General features: G+C 48.4%; 1 protein-coding gene and 1 long non-coding RNA gene across 4 annotated transcripts in view; one reads left to right on the top strand and one right to left on the bottom strand.

Annotated features, from left to right (window-relative positions):
- ATAD5 (ATPase family AAA domain containing 5) overlaps positions 1 to 17,919 on the bottom strand; it is a 359,161-nt gene extending 341,242 nt beyond the window's left edge. For 2 of the 3 annotated variants that reach the window (XM_063960872.1, XM_063960874.1), the window contains exon 1: positions 17,488 to 17,919. In XM_063960872.1, coding sequence (XP_063816942.1) covers positions 17,488 to 17,538 — 51 coding nt within the window. In that variant the 5' untranslated portion in view covers positions 17,539 to 17,919. The remainder of the gene's footprint in view (positions 1 to 17,487) is intronic. The other variant, XM_063960875.1, reaches the window with a different exon arrangement.
- The window catches only part of LOC135056108 (uncharacterized), a 31,258-nt gene continuing 29,145 nt past the window's right edge, over positions 17,711 to 19,823 (top strand). Inside the window, exon 1 of the long non-coding RNA XR_010243892.1 lies at positions 17,711 to 18,235. This is a non-coding gene — a long non-coding RNA (uncharacterized LOC135056108). The remainder of the gene's footprint in view (positions 18,236 to 19,823) is intronic.

Below are 19,823 nucleotides of genomic sequence, written 5' to 3'. Positions count from 1 at the left end.
ACTCAATAATTCGTAAGTTTATCTGGAATGGTACCAGAGCCAGAATCGCTTTGCGAAAACTACAACCAAAACATAATGGAGGTATAAACTTTCCAGACATTAGAACCCACAATCATGCAGCCCTCCTGCGTCACTTGCGAGATTGGATCTCTAAAACATTAATATATACTAATACGTCCCTGGAACAAAACTTTTTGGCTGATTGCGACCTAACCTGTCTCCTCCACTTTCATGACCATGAAATTTCAGAGTCGATACGTTCGAATCCATTATTATGGTCCACTAGACGGCTATGGCATGGCATATCTTGCGCCATAAAAAGGGCCTTAATTCATACCACTCCCTCCACCTGCCCTTACTCCGAAATCCCAACTTCCTTGATGGCATGGATGCTCACCCTTTCACTGTCTGGAGGGCTCACATACCCTAAGATCCTTGGTTTCCATTACTCAAGAATGCTCTTACGCCCAAGGAGTTGTCGACTGACTATTCCGTGGTGAACCCTTACCCTCTGGCACTCTTACAATTACGATTTTATACAGCCCATGTATTGAAACATTTCTCTAAAACTGATTAGAACAATCCTTTGGATAACCTCTTGACTCACCCGCCACCTCAGCTCAAAGCTTTATCCATTCACTACAATTTTTTACTGGATATTTTGGATAATGCCGACATACCGGAGGGAATGTCAAAATGGTTACTTAATTTCCCGGCACTAACTATGCAGACTTTGGAGAAAGCTTTAGTGTTTTCCCAAAGGACTATCGGCTAGCATGTATACTGAATTATTCTTAAACACATACCATAATACATACTTATCTCCATTAAAACATTATCGTATGGGCACCTGGAAAGTCATATTTGCTTGCGCTGCCATCAAGAAGAGGCAGACACTTTTCATTGTTTATGGGCCTGCCCCATAATACGATACTTTTGGCATCTAATCCGCAGATATGTGGAAGCTAAACTAGTCAACCATGTCCCCTTCACTCCAGAATGGGCGATCCTAGGAATATTTGACCCCAATCAACGAATAGCTCCAGAATGAAAGAAACTTCTGCTCGGCCTTAGTGCGGCAGGGAGGAAAAATAAGAATTTACTTACCGATAATTCTATTTCTCGGAGTCCGTAGTGGATGCTGGGGTTCCTGAAAGGACCATAGGGAATAGCGGCTCCGCAGGAGACAGGGCACAAAAAGTAAAGCTTTCCGATCAGGTGGTGTGCACTGGCTCCTCCCCCTATGACCCTCCTCCAAGCCTCAGTTAGGTACTGTGCCCGGACGAGCGTACACAATAAGGGAGGAATTTTGAATCCCGGGTAAGACTCATACCAGCCACACCAATCACACCGTACAACTTGTGATCAAACCCAGTTAACAGTATGATAACAGAGGAGCCTCTGAAAGATGGCTTCCTAAACAATAACCCGAATTAGTTAACAATAACTATGTACAATTATTGCAGATAATCCGCACTTGGGATGGGCGCCCAGCATCCACTACGGACTCCGAGAAATAGAATTATCGGTAAGTAAATTCTTATTTTCTCTATCGTCCTAGTGGATGCTGGGGTTCCTGAAAGGACCATGGGGATTATACCAAAGCTCCCAAACGGGCGGGAGAGTGCGGATGACTCTGCAGCACCGAATGAGAGAACTCCAGGTCCTCCTTAGCCAGAGTATCAAATTTGTAAAATTTTACAAACGTGTTCTCCCCTGACCACGTAGCTGCTCGGCAAAGTTGTAATGTCGAGATCCCTCGGGCAGCCGCCCAAGATGAGCCCACCTTCCTTGTGGAGTGGGCCTTTACAGATTTAGGCTGTGGCAGGCCTGCCACAGAACGTGCAAGTTGGATTGTGCTACAGATCCAACGAGCAATCGTCTGCTTAGACGCAGGAGCACCCATCTTGTTGGGTGCATACAATATAAACAACGAGTCAGATTTTCTGACTCCAGCTGTCCTTGCAATATATATTTTTAATGCTCTGACAACGTCCAGTAACTTGGAGTCCTCCAAGTCACTTGTAGCCGCAGGCACTACAATAGGCTGGTTCAGATGAAATGCTGACACCACCTTAGGGAGAAAATGCGGACGAGTCCGCAGTTCTGCCCTGTCCGAATGGAAAATCAGATATGGGCTTTTGTAAGATAAAGCTGCCAGTTCTGACACTCTCCTGGCCGAAGCCAGGGCTAGTAACATGGTCACTTTCCATGTGAGATATTTTAAATCCACCTTTTTTAGTGGTTCAAACCAATGAGATTTTAGAAATTCCAAAACCACATTGAGATCCCACGGTGCCACTGGAGGCACCACAGGAGGCTGTATATGCAGCACTCCCTTAACAAAAGTCTGGACTTCAGGAACTGAAGCCAATTCTTTTTGAAAGAAAATCGACAGGGCCGAAATTTGAACCTTAATAGATCCCAATTTGAGACCCATAGACAATCCTGATTGCAGGAAATGTAGGAATCGACCCAGTTGAAATTCCTCCGTCGGAGCACTCCGATCCTCGCACCACGCAACATATCTTTGCCAAATGCGGTGATAGTGTTGCACGGTTACTTCCTTCCTTGCTTTAATCAAAGTAGGAATGACTTCTTCCGGCATGCCTTTTTCCTTTAGGATCCGGCGTTCAACCGCCATGCCGTCAAACGCAGCCGCGGTAAGTCTTGAAACAGACAGGGACCCTGCTGAAGCAAGTCCCTCCTTAGAGGTAGAGGCCACGGATCTTCCGTGATCATCTCTTGAAGTTCCGGGTACCAAGTCCTTCTTGGCCAATCCGGAACCACTAGTATCGTTCTTACGCCTCTTTGCCGTATAATTCTCAATACTTTTGGTATGAGAGGCAGAGGAGGAAACACATACACCGACTGGTACACCCAAGGCGTTACCAGCGCGTCCACAGCTATTGCCTGCGGATCTCTTGACCTGGCGCAATACCTGTCCAGTTTTTTGTTGAGGCGAGACGCCATCATGTCCACCATTGGTCTTTCCCAACGGGTTACCAGCATGTGGAAGACTTCCGGATGAAGTCCCCACTCTCCCGGGTGAAGGTCGTGTCTGCTGAGGAAGTCTGCTTCCCAGTTGTCCACTCCCGGGATGAACACTGCTGACAGTGCTATCACATGATTCTCTGCCCAGCGAAGAATCCTTGCAGCTTCTGCCATTGCACTCCTGCTTCTTGTGCCGCCCTGTCTGTTTACATGGGCGACTGCCGTGATGTTGTCCGACTGGATCAACACCGGTTTTCCTTGAAGCAGAGGTTCTGCCTGGCTTAGAGCATTGTAGATTGCTCTTTTTTTTTTTATCAAACTGATTTTTATTGAGGTTTTCCAATTATATGAAACAGTCGTTTGACAATAAAACATCAACATCTTAAGCATAATGTGACAATCCCTAGAACAAAAGGATCGCTTGAAAAAATGGAATATTACAAGAATATCAAGTCAGTTCCAGAATGTTTATGTGAAGAGACGTTTCCAGGCTCGTCCACACTCCCTGGAAGTTTCTTCCTTGTGTGACTGCTCCCCAGCCTCTCAGGCTGGCGTCCGTGGTCACCAGGATCCAATCCTGTATGCCGAATCTGCGGCCCTCCAATAGATGAGCACTCTGCAACCACCACAGAAGAGATACCCTTGTCCTTGGAGACAGGGTTATCCGCTGGTGCATCTGAAGATGCGACCCTGACCATTTGTCCAACAGATCCCTCTGGAAAATTCGTGCATGGAATCTGCCGAATGGAATTGCTTCGTAAGAAGCCACCATTTTTCCCAGGACTCTTGTGCATTGATGTACAGACACCTTTCCTGGTTTTAGGAGGTTCCTGACAAGCTCGGATAACTCCTTGGCTTTTTCCTCCGGGAGAAAAACCTTTTTCTGAACCGTGTCCAGAATCATCCCTAGGAACAGCAGACGAGTTGTCGGCATTAACTGGGATTTTGGAATATTCAGAATCCAGCCGTGCTGTTTTAGCACTTCTTGAGACAGTGCTAATCCCCTCTCTAGCTGTTCTCTGGACCTTGCCCTTATTAGGAGATCGTCCAAGTATGGGATAATTAATACGCCTTTTCTTCGAAGAAGAATCATCATCTCGGCCATTACCTTTGTAAAGACCCGAGGTGCCGTGGACAATCCGAACGGCAGCGTCTGAAACTGATAGTGACAGTTTTGTACAACGAACCTGAGGTACCCCTGGTGTGAGGGGTAAATTGGAACGTGGAGGTACGCATCCTTGATGTCCAAGGACACCATAAAGTCCCCTTCTTCCAGGTTCGCTATCACTGCTCTGAGTGACTCCATTTTGAACTTGAACTTCTTTATGTACAGGTTCAAGGATTTCAGATTTAGAATAGGTCTTACCGAGCCGTCCGGCTTCGGTACCACAAATAGAGTGGAATAATACCCCTTTCCCTGTTGTAGAAGAGGTACCTTGACTATCACCTGCTGAGAGTACAGCTTGTGAATGGCTTCCAAAACCGTCTCCCTTTCGGAGGGGGACGTTGGTAAAGCAGACTTCAGGAAACGGCGAGGCGGATCTGTCTCTAGTTCCAACCTGTACCCCTGAGATATTATCTGCAGGATCCAGGGATCTACCTGCGAGTGAGCCCACTGCGCGCTGAAATTCTTGAGACGACCGCCCACCGCCCCCGAGTCCGCTTGAGAAGCCCCAGCGTCATGCTGAGGCTTTTGTAGAAGCGGGTGAGGGCTTCTGTTCCTGGGAAGGAGCTGCCTGTTGGTGTCTCTTCCCCCTTCCTCTGCCTCGTGGCAGATATGAATATCCCTTTGCTCTCTTGTTTTTAAAGGAACGAAAGGGCTGCGGTTGAAAAGTCGGTGTCTTTTTCTGTTGGGGAGTAGCTTGAGGTAAAAATAAGAATTTACTTACCGATAATTCTATTTCTCGTAGTCCGTAGTGGATGCTGGGGACTCCGTCAGGACCATGGGGAATAGCGGGCTCCGCAGGAGACAGGGCACATCTAAAAAGCTTTTTAGGTCACATGGTGTGTACTGGCTCCTCCCCCTATGACCCTCCTCCAAGCCTCAGTTAGGTACTGTGCCCGGACGAGCGTACACAATAAGGAAGGATCTTGAATCCCGGGTAAGACTCATACCAGCCACACCAATCACACCGTACAACTTGTGATCTGAACCCAGTTAACAGTATGATAACAAAACGAAGTAGCCTCCGAAAAGATGGCTCACAACAATAGTAATAACCCGATTTTTGTAACAATAACTATGTACAAGCATTGCAGACAATCCGCACTTGGGATGGGCGCCCAGCATCCACTACGGACTACGAGAAATAGAATTATCGGTAAGTAAATTCTTATTTTCTCTAACGTCCTTGTGGATGCTGGGGACTCCGTCAGGACCATGGGGATTATACCAAAGCTCCCAAACGGGCGGGAGAGTGCGGATGACTCTGCAGCACCGAATGAGAGAACTCCAGGTCCTCCTTAGCCAGAGTATCAAAATTTGTAAAATTTTACAAACGTGTTCTCCCCTGACCACGTAGCTGCTCGGCAAAGTTGTAATGCCGAGACTCCTCGGGCAGCCGCCCAGGATGAGCCCACCTTCCTTGTGGAATGGGAATCCACATATTTCGTCTGTGGCAGGCCTGCCACAGAATGTGCAAGCTGAATTGTACTACAAATCCAGCGTGCAATAGACTGCTTAGAAGCATGAGCACCCAGCTTGTTGGGTGTATACAGTATAAACAGCAAGTCAGACTTTCTGACTCCAGCCGTCCTAACTATATATATATATATTTTTAGGGCCCTGACCACGTCTAGTAACTTGGAGTCCTCCAAGTCCCTAGTAGCCGCAGGCACCACAAGAGGTTGTTTCAGGTGAAAACGCTGACACCCCTTTATGAAGAAACTGGAGACGAGTCCCAGTTCTGTCCTGTTCAAATGGAAAATTTTAATATGGGCTTTTGTAAGACAAAGCCGCCCATTCTGACAATCGCCTGGCCGAGGCCAGGGCTAACAACATGGTCACTTCCCATGTGAGATATTTGTCAACAGCATGGTCACTTTCCATGTGAGATATTTCAAATCCACAGATTTGAGCGGTTCAAACCAATATGATTTTAAGAAATCCCAACACTATGTTGAGATCTCACGGTGCCCCTAGGGGCACAAAAAAACTGTATATGCAATACATCCTTTACAATCTGGACTTCAGGAACTGAAGTCAATTCTTTCTGGAAGAAAATCTACAGGGCCGAAATTTAAATGTTAATGAACCCCAATTTGAGGTCCAAAACACTCCTGTTTTCAGGAAGTGTAGAAATCGACCTAGTTGAATTTCCGTCGTGGAGCCTTCCTGGCCTCACCCACGCAACATATTTTCACCACATGTGGTGATGACGTTGTGCGGTCACCTCCTTCCTGGCTTTGACCAGGGTAGGTATGACCTCTTATGGAATGCCTTTTCCCCTCAGGATCCGGCATTCAACCGCCATGCCGTCAAACGCAGCCGCGGTAAGTCTTGGAATAGACATGGTACTTGCTGAATCAAGTCCCTTCTTAGCTCCCCAGGCCCTTAGTCCTCTGTGAGCATTTCTTGAAGTTCCGGGTACCAAGTCCCTCTTGGCCAATCCGGAGCCACTAGTATAGTTCATACTCCTCTATGTCTTATAATTCTCAATACCCTGGTTATGAGAAACAGAGGAGGGAACACATACACAGACTGGTACACCCACGGTGTTACCAGAACATCCGCAGCTATCGCCTGAAGGTCTCATGACCTGGCGGAATACCTGTCCCGTTTTTTGTTCGGGCGGGACGCCATCATGTCCACCTTTGGTCTTTGCCAACGGTCCACAATCATGTTGAAAAACTTCCCTATGAAGTTTCCACTCTCCCGGGTGGAGGTCATGCCTGCAGAGGAAGTCTGCTTCCCAGTCGTCCACTCCCGGAAAGAACACTGCTGACAGTGCTATCACATGATTTTCCGCCTAGCGAAAAATCCTTGCAGTTTTCACTGCCCTCCTGCTTCTTGTGCCGCCCTTCTGTTTACGTGGGCGACTGCCGTGATGTTATCCCACTGGATCAATACCGGCTGACCTTGAAGCAGAGGTCTAGCTAAGTTTAGAGCATTATAAATTTGCTCTAAGCTTATTTATGCGGAGAGAATTCTCCAGACTTAATCACACTTCCCTGGAAATTTTTTCCTTGTGCGACTGTTCCCCAGCCTCTCAGGCTGGCCTCCGTGGTCACCGGCATCCAATCCTGAATGCCGAATCTGCGGCCCTCTAGAAGATGAGCACTCTGTAATCACCACAGGAGAGACACCCTTTTCCTTGGATATAGGGTTATCCGCTGATGCATCTGAGGATGCGATCCGGACCATTTGTCCAGCAGATCCCACTGAAGAGTTCTTGCGGAAAATCTGCCGAATGGAATTGCTTCGTAATAAGCCACCATTTTTACCAGGACTCTTGTGCAATGATGCACTGACACTTTTCCTGGTTTTAGGAGGATCCCGATTAGCTCGGATAACTCCCTGGTTTTCTCCCCTGGGAGAAACACGTTTTTCTGGACTGTGTCCAGAATCTTCCCTAGGAACAGTAGACGTGTCGTCGGAAAAAGCTGCGATTTTGGAATATTTAGAATCCACTCGTGCTGTCGTAGAACTACTTAAGATAGTGCTACTCCGACCTCCAACTGTTCTCTGGACCTTGCCCTTATCAGGAAAGCGTCCATGTTTCTTTTAAGAAAAATCCTCATTCCGGCCATTACCTTGGTAAAGACCCGGGGCGCCGTGGACAATCCAAACGGCAGCGTCTGAACTGATAGTGACAGTTCTGTACCAGGAACCTGAAGTACCCTTGGTGAGAAGGGCAAATTTGGACCTGTAGGTAAACGTCCCTGATATCCAGTGACATCATATCGTCCCCTTCTTCCTGGTTCGCTATCACTGCTCCGAGTGACTCCATCTTGATTTGAACGCTTGTATGTAAGTGTTCAAATATTTCAGATCTCACCGAGCCGGTTGGCTTCAGTACCACAATATAGTGTGGAATACTACCCCCTTCCTTGTTGTAAGAAGGGTACTTTGATTATCACCTGCTGGGAATACAGCCTGTGAATTGTGTGAGGGGGAGACGTCTCGAATTTCCAATGTACACCTGGGATATTACATGTAGGATCCCGGAGTTCCCTTGCGAGTGTTGCTGAAACTCTTGAGATGACCCCCTACCGCACCTGAGTCCGCTTGTACGGCCTCAGCGTTATGCTGCGGACTTGGCAGAAGCCGTGAGGAGCTTCTGCTCCTGGGAATGAGCTGCTTGCTGCAGTCTTCTTCCCTTTCCTCTCCCCCTGGGCAGATATGACTGGCCTTCGCCCGCCTGCCCGTATGGGGACGAAAGGACTGAGACTGAAAAGACTGTGTCCTTTTCTGCCAATATGTGACTCGGGGTAACAAAAGGTGGATTTTTCAGCTGTTGCCATGGCCACCAGGTCCAATGGACCGCCCCTTTATACGGCAATACTTCCATATGCCGTCTGGAATCTGCCTCACCTGACCACTGTCGTGTCTTCGTCTGGCAGATATGTACATCACATTTACTCTTGATGCCAGAATGCAAATATGCCTCTGCGCATCACACATATATAGAAATGCATCCTTAAAATGCTCTATAGACAATAAAATCCTGTCCCTGTCAAGGGTATCAAAATTTTCAGTCAGGAAATCCGACCAAGCCCCCTCAGCGCTGCACATCCAGGCTGAGGCGATTGCTGGTCGTAGTATAACACCAGTATGTGTGTATATACTGTTATGATATTTTCCAGCTTCCTATCAGCTGGCTCCTTGAGGGCGGCCGTATCTGGAAACGGTAACGCCATGTTTTTTATAAGCATGTGAGCGCCTTGTCCACCCTAAGGTGTGTTTTCCAACTCGCCCTTACTACTGGCGGGAAAAAGGGTATACCGCCCATAACTTTCTGTCGGAGGAACCCCACGTATCATCACACTTCATTTAATTTATCTGATTTAGGCAAAACTACAAGTAGTTTTTTCCCACCCTACAAAATACCCTTATTTGTGGTACTTGTGGTATCAGAAATACGTAACACCTCCTTCATTGCCCTTAACATGTAACTTGTGGCCCTAAAGGAAAAATACGTTTGTTTCTTCACCGTCGACACTGGGGTCAGTGTCCGTGTCAGTGTCTGTCGACCGACTGATGTAAATGGGCGTTTTTACAAGCCCCTGACGGTGTCTGAGACGCCTGGACCGATACTAATTTGTCCGCCGGCTGTCTCATGTCGTCAACCGGCTTGCAGCGTGTTGACATTATCACGTAATTCCATAAGTAAGCCATCCATTCTGGTGTCGACTCCCTAGAGAGTGACATCACCATTACAGGCAATTTTCTCCGTCTCCTCACCAACATTTTCCTCATACATGTCGACACACACGTACCGACCTACAGCACACACATACAGGGAATGCTCTGATAGAGGACAGGACCCACTAGCCCTTTGGGGAGACAGAGTGAGAGTTTGCCAGCACACACCGAAAGCGCCATAATGTATATAACAACCCTAGAAGGTGTTGTTTCTATATATGGGCTCTTAATATATAATTATATCGCCAATTTATGCCCCCCTTCTCTTTAACCCTGTTTCTGTAGTGCAGGGGAGAGTGGGAGCCTTCCTCACCAGCGGAGCTGGTCAGGAAAATGGCGCTGAGTGCTGAGGAGAATAAGCTCCGCCCCTTTCACGGCGGGCTTTTCTCCCGGTTATTAGGAAAACTGGCCTGGGTTAAATACATACATATAGCCTTAATGGCTATATGTGATGTATTTATTTGCCTCTAAGGTACTCTATATTGCTGCCCAGGGCGCCCCCAGCAGCGCCCTGCACCCTCCGTGACCGAGATCCGTGAGCCGTGTAGCAACAATGGCGCACAGCTGCAGTGCGCTACCTCTATGAAGACTGAAGTCTTCTGCCGCCTGTTTCCGGACCTCCGTTCTGCCGTTCTTCAGCGTCTGTAAGGGGGATCGGCGGCGCGGCTCCGGGACGAACCCCAGGCTGACCTGTGTTCCGACTCCCTCTGGAGCTCAGTGTCCAGTAGCCTAAGACTTCAATCCTCCTGCAGGCAGGTGAGTTGCAAGTCTCTCCCCTAAGTCCCTCGTTGCAGTGCTCCTGTCGCCAGCAGGAGACACTGATTAGAAACCTAAAAAAAAAAAAAAAACTTTTCTAACTAGCTCTTTAAGAGAGCCACCTAGATTGCACCCTCTCGGACGGGCACAAAAACCTAACTGAGGCTTGGAGGAGGGTCATAGGGGGAGGAGCCAGTACACACCATGTGACCTAAAAAGCTTTTTAGATGTGCCCTGTCTCCTGCGGAGCCCGCTATTCCCCATGGTCCTGACGGAGTCCCCAGCATCCACTAGGACGTTAGAGAAAAGGTGGATTTCCCGGCTGTAGCCGTGGCCACCAAATCTGATAGACCGACTCCAAATAACTCCTCCCCTTTATACGGCAAAACTTCCATATGCCATTTTGAGTCCGCATCGCCTGACCACTGTCGCGTCCATAAACTTCTTCTGGCCGAAATGGACATAGCACTTACCCGTGATGCCAGTGTGCAGATATCCCTCTGTGCATCACGCATATAAAGAAATGCATCCTTTATTTGCTCTAAAGACAGTAAAACATTGTCCCTATCCAGGGTATCAATATTTTCAATCAGGGACTCTGACCAAGCTACTCCAGCACTGCACATCCAGGCTGTCGCTATAGCTGGTCGTAGTATAACACCTGTATGTGTGTATATACTTTTTTGGATATTTTCCATCCTCCTATCTGCTGGATCTTTAAGTGCGGCCGTCTCAGGAGAGGGTAACGCCACTAGGAGGTGTTTCCCAGCGCGCCCTAACCTCTGACGGGAAAGGGTATAAAGCTAATAACTTCTTTGAAATTAGCATCTTTTTATCAGGGGCAACCCACGCTTCATCACATACATCATTTAGTTCTTCTGATTCAGGAAAAACTATAGGTAGTTTTTTCACACCCCACATAATACCCTGTTTAGTGGTACCTGTAGTATCAGCTAAATGTAACGCCTCCTTCATTGCCAAAATCATATAACGTGTGGCCCTACTGGAAAATACGGTTGATTCGTCACCGTCGCCACTGGAATCAGTGCCTGTGTCTGGGTCTGTGTCGACCGACTGAGGCAAAGGGCGTTTTACAGCCCCTGACGGTGTTTGAGGCGCCTGGACAGGCACTGATTGTCCGGCCGTCTCATGTCGTCAAACGACTGCTTTAGCGTGTTGACACTATCCCGTAATTCCATAAATAAAGGCATCCATTCTGGTGTCGACCCCCTAGGAGGTGACATCCCCATATTTGGCAATTGCTCCGCCTCCACACCAATATCGTCCTCATACATGTCGACACACACGTACCGACACACAGGGAATGCTCTTAACGAAGACAGGACCCCACTAGCCCTTTGGGGAGACAGAGGGAGAGTTTGCCAGCACACACCAAAAGCGCTATATATGACAGGGATAGCCTTATAATAAGTGCTCCCTGTATAGCTGCTTTTATAATATAATTTTTGCCACTATTTTGCCCCCCCTCTCTTGTTTTACCCTGTTTCTGTAGTGCAGTGCAGGGGAGAGACCTGGGAGCCGTCCTGACCAGCGGAGCTGTGTAAGGAAAATGGCGCTGTGTGCTGAGGAGATAGGATCCGCCCCTTTTTCGGCGGGCTCGTCTCCCGCTCTTTAGTGTATTCTGGCAGGGGTTAAATATCTCCATATAGCCCCCGGAGGCTATATGTGAGGTATTTTTTAGCCAAATAGGTTTTCATTTGCCTCCCAGGGCGCTCCCCTCCCAGCGCCCTGCACCCTCAGTGACTGCCGTGTGAAGTGTGCTGAGAGGAAAATGGCGCACAGCTGCAGTGCTGTGCGCTACCTTTAGAAGACTGAGGAGTCTTCTGCCGCCGATTCTGGACCTCTTCATGTTTCAGCATCTGCAAGGGGGCCGGCGGCGAGGCTCCGGTGACCATCCAGGCTGTACCTGTGATCGTCCCTCTGGAGCTGATGTCCAGTAGCCAAGAAGCCAATCCATCCTGCACGCAGGTGAGTTCACTTCTTCTCCCCTAAGTCCCTCGTTGCAGTGATCCTGTTGCCAGCAGGACTCACTGTAAAATAAAAAACCTAAGCTAAACTTTCTCTAAGCAGCTCTTTAGGAGAGCCACCTAGATTGCACCCTTCTCGGCCGGGCACAAAAATCTAACTGAGGCTTGGAGGAGGGTCATAGGGGGAGGAGCCAGTGCACACCACCTGATCGGAAAGCTTTACTTTTTGTGCCCTGTCTCCTGCGGAGCCGCTATTCCCCATGGTCCTTTCAGGAACCCCAGCATCCACTAGGACGATAGAGAAACTATATTTTAAGGCTGGTTAGATAGTATGCCGCCACAAATACCTTTATTCTTGACTAAACTTAAACTTTATCTTTAGAATGGACTGGATGGAGACGCTGTTGCATAAAGAAAAGGAAAGAAAGATTATTTCTAATGTGGGAATCATATATAGCCACATTACCTCTACTAGAATGCAACTCCATCATAGCCTAAAGAATACTGTATGGTATCTCACGAGGTTGGCAGCTCAGGACCCGCAAATTACTCTATAATTTCTCCCGACCTCCAGACGTGACTTATACTGTACAAATTTATATTGCATTGTATGTTCATACCAATCCTTGGCTCTACCGACCCCATTTACAAGTAATTATATGCTTATATATATTTTTTTCTCCGACAGTTTTTATTTTTATTATTTACAGGCAGCTCTCAATCCCATGTAATGATTGACGTGATCTGACGGTCTATTGTTTGTAATATCTTATATTGATGTTACTCTTTTATGATACCTCAATAAAAAAAAAGGATATACAATTTTATTACAATGATAACACTACAAGTAAACCGAGTAATAAAATGCCAGAGATGGCATATTAGGGGAATTGATAAACGTGAGAAGGTTAAAATGAGTCTAAAAATTGCTAAGACGACATTTTGGCCGTCATATGTAAAGTGTGTCTGTGCTGAATAAAGAATAATTTAAATTTTTTAAAAAAGCTTAACTGAAGATGAATTCATCTTCAGTTAAGCTTTTTTTACATTTTAAATTAATATTCTTTAGCCATCCACCTGGGGGACCGTCTTAACTCATCCCTTCGTAGTAGCCACGCGAACCAGGAGAGTGCTGTGACCGTGTGCCCAATGCCGGAGCGTCCCCGCCGCAAGTACCCGGGAACTGAGCCAGCAGGAGTATGCAACGCAGCTGGGGAGGTGACGTAGCTGCAGCACAGAATGCCATTCTGACATATTAGTGCTGCGGCCCTTGACATCTTCTAATAAAAACTTTTTCAGGGCTGCCCAGTGCAGCCCCCCCCCCCCCATCCTGTTAAGAGACCCTCTGCAGGGCACCAACTCAAAAACTGAGCTCACTGTGCCTGTAGGCGGGGTTATAGGGGAGGCCCCAATGCATCCTGGGACAGGCTAAAGCAGGCTTGTCCAACCCGCGGCCCGCGGGCCGCATGCGGCCCAAGTCGGCTAGTAATGCGGCCCAGGAGCAGCACTGCAGCAGAGGTTTTTTTTTACCGGAGTACGGACACCACATGTGAGGCTGAGCCAGCCCCAGCAGGCTGTCAGCACATCCTGATTGGATTGCTGCTGCTGGGACCAGCACCAGCTCACGCCCTCTCCGCTGTCAGTCACAGTGTAGCCCTCCTCTGCTGCATAGCGGCACACGTGACTGAGCAGCGCGAGAGTAGAGGAGCCCAGGGGAGAAGTTGGTTGTACAAGAACACGTGGAGCGGCGGACGGAGACGGAGGCAGCGCTGCAGGAGCGGTAAGTATGTGTTTGTGCGTGTGTGTGTTTTTTTTTACAGCTACAAGGGGCACAGTACAAGGGCGCAGCTACAAGGGGCACAGTACAAGGGGGCAGCTACAGGGCCACAACTACAAGGGGCATAGTACAAGGGGGCAGCTACAGGGCCACAACTACAAGGGGCATAGTACAAGGGGGCAGCTACAGGGCCACAACTACAAGGGGCACAGTACAAGGGGGCAGCTACAAGGGGCACAGTACAAGGGGCAGCTACAGGGCCACAACTACAAGGGGCACAACTAGAAGGGGCACAGTACAAGGGGCACAGCTACAGGGGCACAACTACAAGGGGCACAGTACAAGGGGCGCAGCTATAGTGGCACAGCTACAAGGGGCGCAGCTACAGGGGCACAACTACAAGGGACGCAGCTATAGTGGCACAGCTACAAGGGGCACAGCTACAAGGGCACAGCTACAAGGGCACAGCTACAAGGGCACAGCTACAAGGGCACAGCTACAGGGGCACAGCTACAAGGGGCACAGCTACAAGGACACAGCTACAGGGGCACAGTACAAGGGGCACAGCTACAGGGGCACAACTACAGGGGCACAACTACAAGGGGCACAGTACAAGGGGGCAGCTACAGGGGCACAACTACAAGGGGCACAACTACAAGGGGCACAACTACAAGGGGCACAACTACAAGGGGCACAACTACAAGGGGCACAACTACAAGGGGCACAGTACAAGGTGGCAGCTACAGGGGCACAACTACAAGGGGCACAACTACAAGGGGCACAACTACAAGGGGCACAGTACAAGGTGGCAGCTACAAGGGGCACAACTACAAGGGGCACAACTACAAGGGGCACAGTACAAGGTGGCAGCTACAAGGGGCACAACTACAAGGGGGCAGCTACAAGGGGCACAACTACAAGGGGCACAGTACAAGGGGGCAGCTACAGGGCCACAACTACAAGGGGCATAGTACAAGGGGGCAGCTACAGGGCCACAACTACAAGGGGCACAGTACAAGGGGGCAGCTACAAGGGGCACAGTACAAGGGGGCAGCTACAGGGCCACAACTACAAGGGGCACAACTAGAAGGGGCACAGTACAAGGGGCACAGCTACAGGGGCACAACTACAAGGGGCACAGTACAAGGGGCGCAGCTATAGTGGCACAGCTACAAGGGGCGCAGCTACAGGGGCACAACTACAAGGGACGCAGCTACAAGGGGCACAGCTATAGTGGCACAGCTACAAGGGGCACATCTACAAGGGCACAGCTACAAGGGCACAGCTACAAGGGCACAGCTACAAGGGCACAGCTACAAGGGCACAGCTACAAGGGCACAGCTACAGGGGCACAGTACAAGGGGCACAACTACAGGGGCACAACTACAAGGGGCGCAACTACAAGGGGCACAGTACAAGGGGGCAGCTACAGGGGCACAACTACAAGGGGCACAACTACAAGGGGCACAACTACAAGGTGGCAGCTACAGGGGCACAACTACAAGGGGCACAACTACAAGGGGCACAACTACAAGGGGCACAACTACAAGGGGCACAGTACAAGGTGGCAGCTACAAGGGGCACAACTACAAGGGGCACAACTACAAGGGGCACAGTACAAGGTGGCAGCTACAAGGGGCACAACTACAAGGGGGCAGCTACAAGGGGCACAACTACAAGGGGCACAGTACAAGGGGGCAGCTACAAGGGGGCAGCTACAAGGGGCACAGTACAAGGGGGCAGCTACAAGGGGCACAGTACAAGGGGGCAGCTACAAGGGGCACAGTACAAGGGGGCAGCTACAGGGGCACAACTACAAGGGGCACAGTACAAGGGGCACAGCTACAAGGGGCACAACTACAAGGGGCACAACTACAAGGGGGCAGCTATAGTGGCACAGCTACAAGGGACGCAGCTACAGGGGCACAGCTACAAGGGACGCAGCTACAAGGGGCACAGTACAAGGGGGCAGCTACAGGGGCACAGCTACAGGGGCACAACTACAAGGGGCACAACTACAAGGGGCACAACTACAAGGGGCACAACTACAAGGGGCACAACTACAAGGGGTGCAGCTACAAGGGGTGCAGCTACAAGGGGCGCAGCTACAAGGGGCGCAGCTACAGGGGCACAACTACAAGGGACGCAGCTACAGGGGCACAGCTACAAGTAAGTTTAATATGTTAACTATGTTTTCTATGGTTTTTTTGGATGATCAGGTATCGTTACTGTTATTTTATTTTATTTGTGGCCCAAAACAAATTTTCATCTTCTAATGTGGCCCAGGGAAGGTGAAAGGTTGGACACCCCTGGGCTAAAGCTTTAGCCTGTTGGTGCCTGGATCAAGATACATCTCTACACCCCGATGTTTCCCTGTGGAAACCAATGTACCCCGCTGCAGAAATTTCAGGTACCATGGTCTGGCCTCGCTCTTCCCCCTGGTGACATCAGAGGTCCTTACTTGGTAATAACCATAGAACAATTAATTGCCACCAGTGCGCGACAGACAGGCATTTGGTCAAGATAGTACGTAAAGTGTGCAAAATGAACAGTTGTAAGGCCATTCTATAATGTACAGAGTGCGATATGGATAGGTATACGGCTATGGTAGAATGGACAGAAGTGGGACAGATGTTTTAATCCTGGAGATGTGATAAATCAGTGATAAAGACATAAGTGGAATGTGATAACCAACCAGCTCCTGTCATTTTTCAAACCCATAATGATTGGCTGGTGCGTTATCACATTCCACTTATCCAGGCTTAATACATCTTCTACAGTGTGTGATAGACAGGTGCGCAATACAGACATGCATAAGGTCAGGGTATAAATGTACAGTGTGATACAGACAAATAGAATACGCAGTTTACAATATGAATAAGCATAATATAGAGTACATCATACCATATAATGCACCAAATGGACAGAGGTCACAGTAAAACATACACTGCACAAACAAGAACATACTGTAAGTTATCAGTTGACAGGTATAACATTATGGTACAATGTGTGATATTGATAGTTTATTCCATGACCTTATAACTGTCCATTATAGCTTAGCATTATGCCTATACATATCACATACTGTACTTAAATGATGGCCTTATTATACATGTCAATATTGGATGTATTGCCATTAACTTATATTATTATTCTCCTTTATTTATATGGCGCCACAAGGGTTCCGCAGCACCCAATTACAGAGTACATAAACAAATAATCAAACAGGAAAACAGCAACTTACAGTTGATGACAGTATAGGACAAGTACAGGGTAAATAAACATAGTCACATCAGCAGAGGACACTGGAATAAATATCAGGTGGCAGAAGACTGATTGATTTGGTGCAGTTGAAGATTATTAAAGTAAGAAATGATAAGCATAAGGTTATGGTATAATGTACAGCGTGCAATACAGACAGGTATAGAGTACTATATACAGAATTATACAAACAATTCTATATACAGTATTGTCTGGACGGACATACATTGTATATATTGAACACACACACACACATCATTTACAAGGAACTCGGAGTCGTGTTTATAGTACAATGCACTGTCATTTAAGGGTATTACGTAACACAGGCTCCTGACAGGGCCGCTCACCTGGATAGTGTAATCTTCCAGCGGGGAGGACATGGTGAGTACCCCAACCATGGCGCCAGTTAGTTACACAGGGCGGCTATCGCCCCCCTCGTTCATCTCCGGCCCGCCGCTTCTTCCCGGTACGAAAACTCCCGCGCGAGACGGCGCAGCCAACGTCATCTTCTAAATCTCAGCTTTCCCATTGGTTCGCATCGAAAACTACTAGCTTCCTATAGGCGGTCACAAAGCGCGGCTGGCTTTCCATTGGTCCTCGTCCAACTATCTTCGTGAAGTCGTAGCCTGTAGCTCGGTACGGCAGCTGTGCGGACGTTCCGGGAAGGATTGGCGCCAAAATAAAATCAATCCTTCCAGACAGAGAGTGTGTGCGGGTGTATGTACCGCTTGGCTTACCGGCACCCGGCTGCACGCCATCCTGCGGTGTCACCCGGCTCACCCATGCACGCTGTACTGCATTAGTGCCTGGCTCACCCATGCATTAGTAAGAAGTTTAAAGAAAACCAGCGCTGGCTGTTTTGATTGAAAAAAACAAATGGACAGTTTGTTTAAAAAAAATCGTATTTATTCACCATTAAACATTTAAAAGATCTTATAAAAGAAAAATATGTACTTGAATTAAGACAATACTAAAATTGAATAATGCCATCAGAAGAAGAGTGAATATCTCTCAGCCAGTCCACTCAAATTGCTTCTATATGCAAATAATCACTCGACTAGGACCGCCTCCAATAAAAATAAAGACAGCACAAAGGTAGTATATATTACCAGATGCAGGTGGTTGTCCATTATCAGTCTCTCTGCCTTAGGAGTTATCAAATTATGGCTAGGAAGGGAGTCCAAACAAAGGTGCTTTGCTGTGAATCCAAAAGGTGGAGCAAGTGTCCAAATAGTGCCAGGGATATAAAGCAGGAGTCCAGGATATCTTTTCATGTTTCGCTGGTATCCAAACATCCAGCTTCCTCAGGAGCAATAAATATGCTCCTGAGGAAGCTGGATGTTTGGATACCAACAAAACGCATAAAACCTGAGCCTATGCCACACAAAGATATCCTGGACTCCTGCTTTATATCCCTAGCACTAATTGGACACTTGCTCCACCTTTTGGACTCACACCAAAGCACCTTTTTGGACTCACAGCAAAGCACAATATTTTTTCTCTGACGTCCTAGTGGATGCTGGGGACTCCGAAAGGACCATGGGGAATAGCGGCTCTGCAGGAGACTGGGCACAAAAGTAAAAGCTTTAGGACTACCTGGTGTGCACTGGCTCCTCCCCCTAAGACCCTCCTCCAAGCCCCAGTTAGATTTTTGTGCCCGAACGAGAAGGGTGCTCACTAGGTGGCTCTCCTGAGCTGCTTAGTAAAAAAGTTTAAGTATAGGTTTTTTATTTTCAGTGAATCCTGCTGGCAACAGGTTCACTGCACCGAGGGACTAAGGGGAGAAGAAGCGAACTCACCTGCGTGCAGAGTGGATTGGGCTTCTTAGGCTACTGGACATTAGCTCCAGAGGGACGATCACAGGCCCAGCCATGGATGGGTCCCAGAGCCGCGCCGCCGGCCCCCTTACAGAGCCAGAAGACTGAAGAGGTCCGGAAAATCGGCGGCAGAAGACGTCCTGTCTTCAATAAGGTAGCGCACAGCACCGCAGCTGTGCGCCATTGCTCTCAGCACACTTCACACTCCGGTCACTGAGGGTGCAGGGCGCTGGGGGGGGGCGCCCTGAGACGCAATAAAAACACCTTATATGGCAAAAAATACATCACATATAGCTCCTGGGCTATATGGATGCATTTAACCCCTGCCAATTTTTCCTTAAAAAAGCGGGAGAAAGGCCGCCGAGAAGGGGGCGGAGCCTATCTCCTCAGCACACTGACGCCATTTTTCCTCACAGCTCCGTTGGAGGGAAGCTCCCTGGCTCTCCCCTGCAGTCCTGCACTACAGAAACAGGGTAAAACAAGAGAGGGGGGGCACTAATTTGGCAGATAAATCTATACAGCAGCTATATAAGGGAAAAACACTTATATAAGGTTATCCCTGTATATATATAGCGCTCTGGTGTGTGCTGGCAAACTCTCCCTCGGTCTCCCCAAAGGGCTAGTGGGGTCCTGTCCTCTATCAGAGCATTCCCTGTGTGTGTGCTGTGTGTCGGTACGTTGTGTCGACATGTATGAGGAGGAAAATGGTATGGAGGCTAAGCAATTGCCTGTAATAGTGATGTCACCCCCTAGGGAGTCGACACCTGACTGGATGGTCGTATGGAAGGAATTACGTGATAGTGTCAGCACTTTACAAAAGACTGTTGACGACATGAGACAGCCGGCAAATCAGTTATTACCTGTAC

Source organism: Pseudophryne corroboree, chromosome 3 (assembly GCF_028390025.1).
Source record: "Pseudophryne corroboree isolate aPseCor3 chromosome 3, aPseCor3.hap2, whole genome shotgun sequence".
NCBI lineage: Eukaryota > Metazoa > Chordata > Amphibia > Anura > Myobatrachidae > Pseudophryne > Pseudophryne corroboree.
This window is presented reverse-complemented; position numbering and strand designations above follow the sequence as displayed.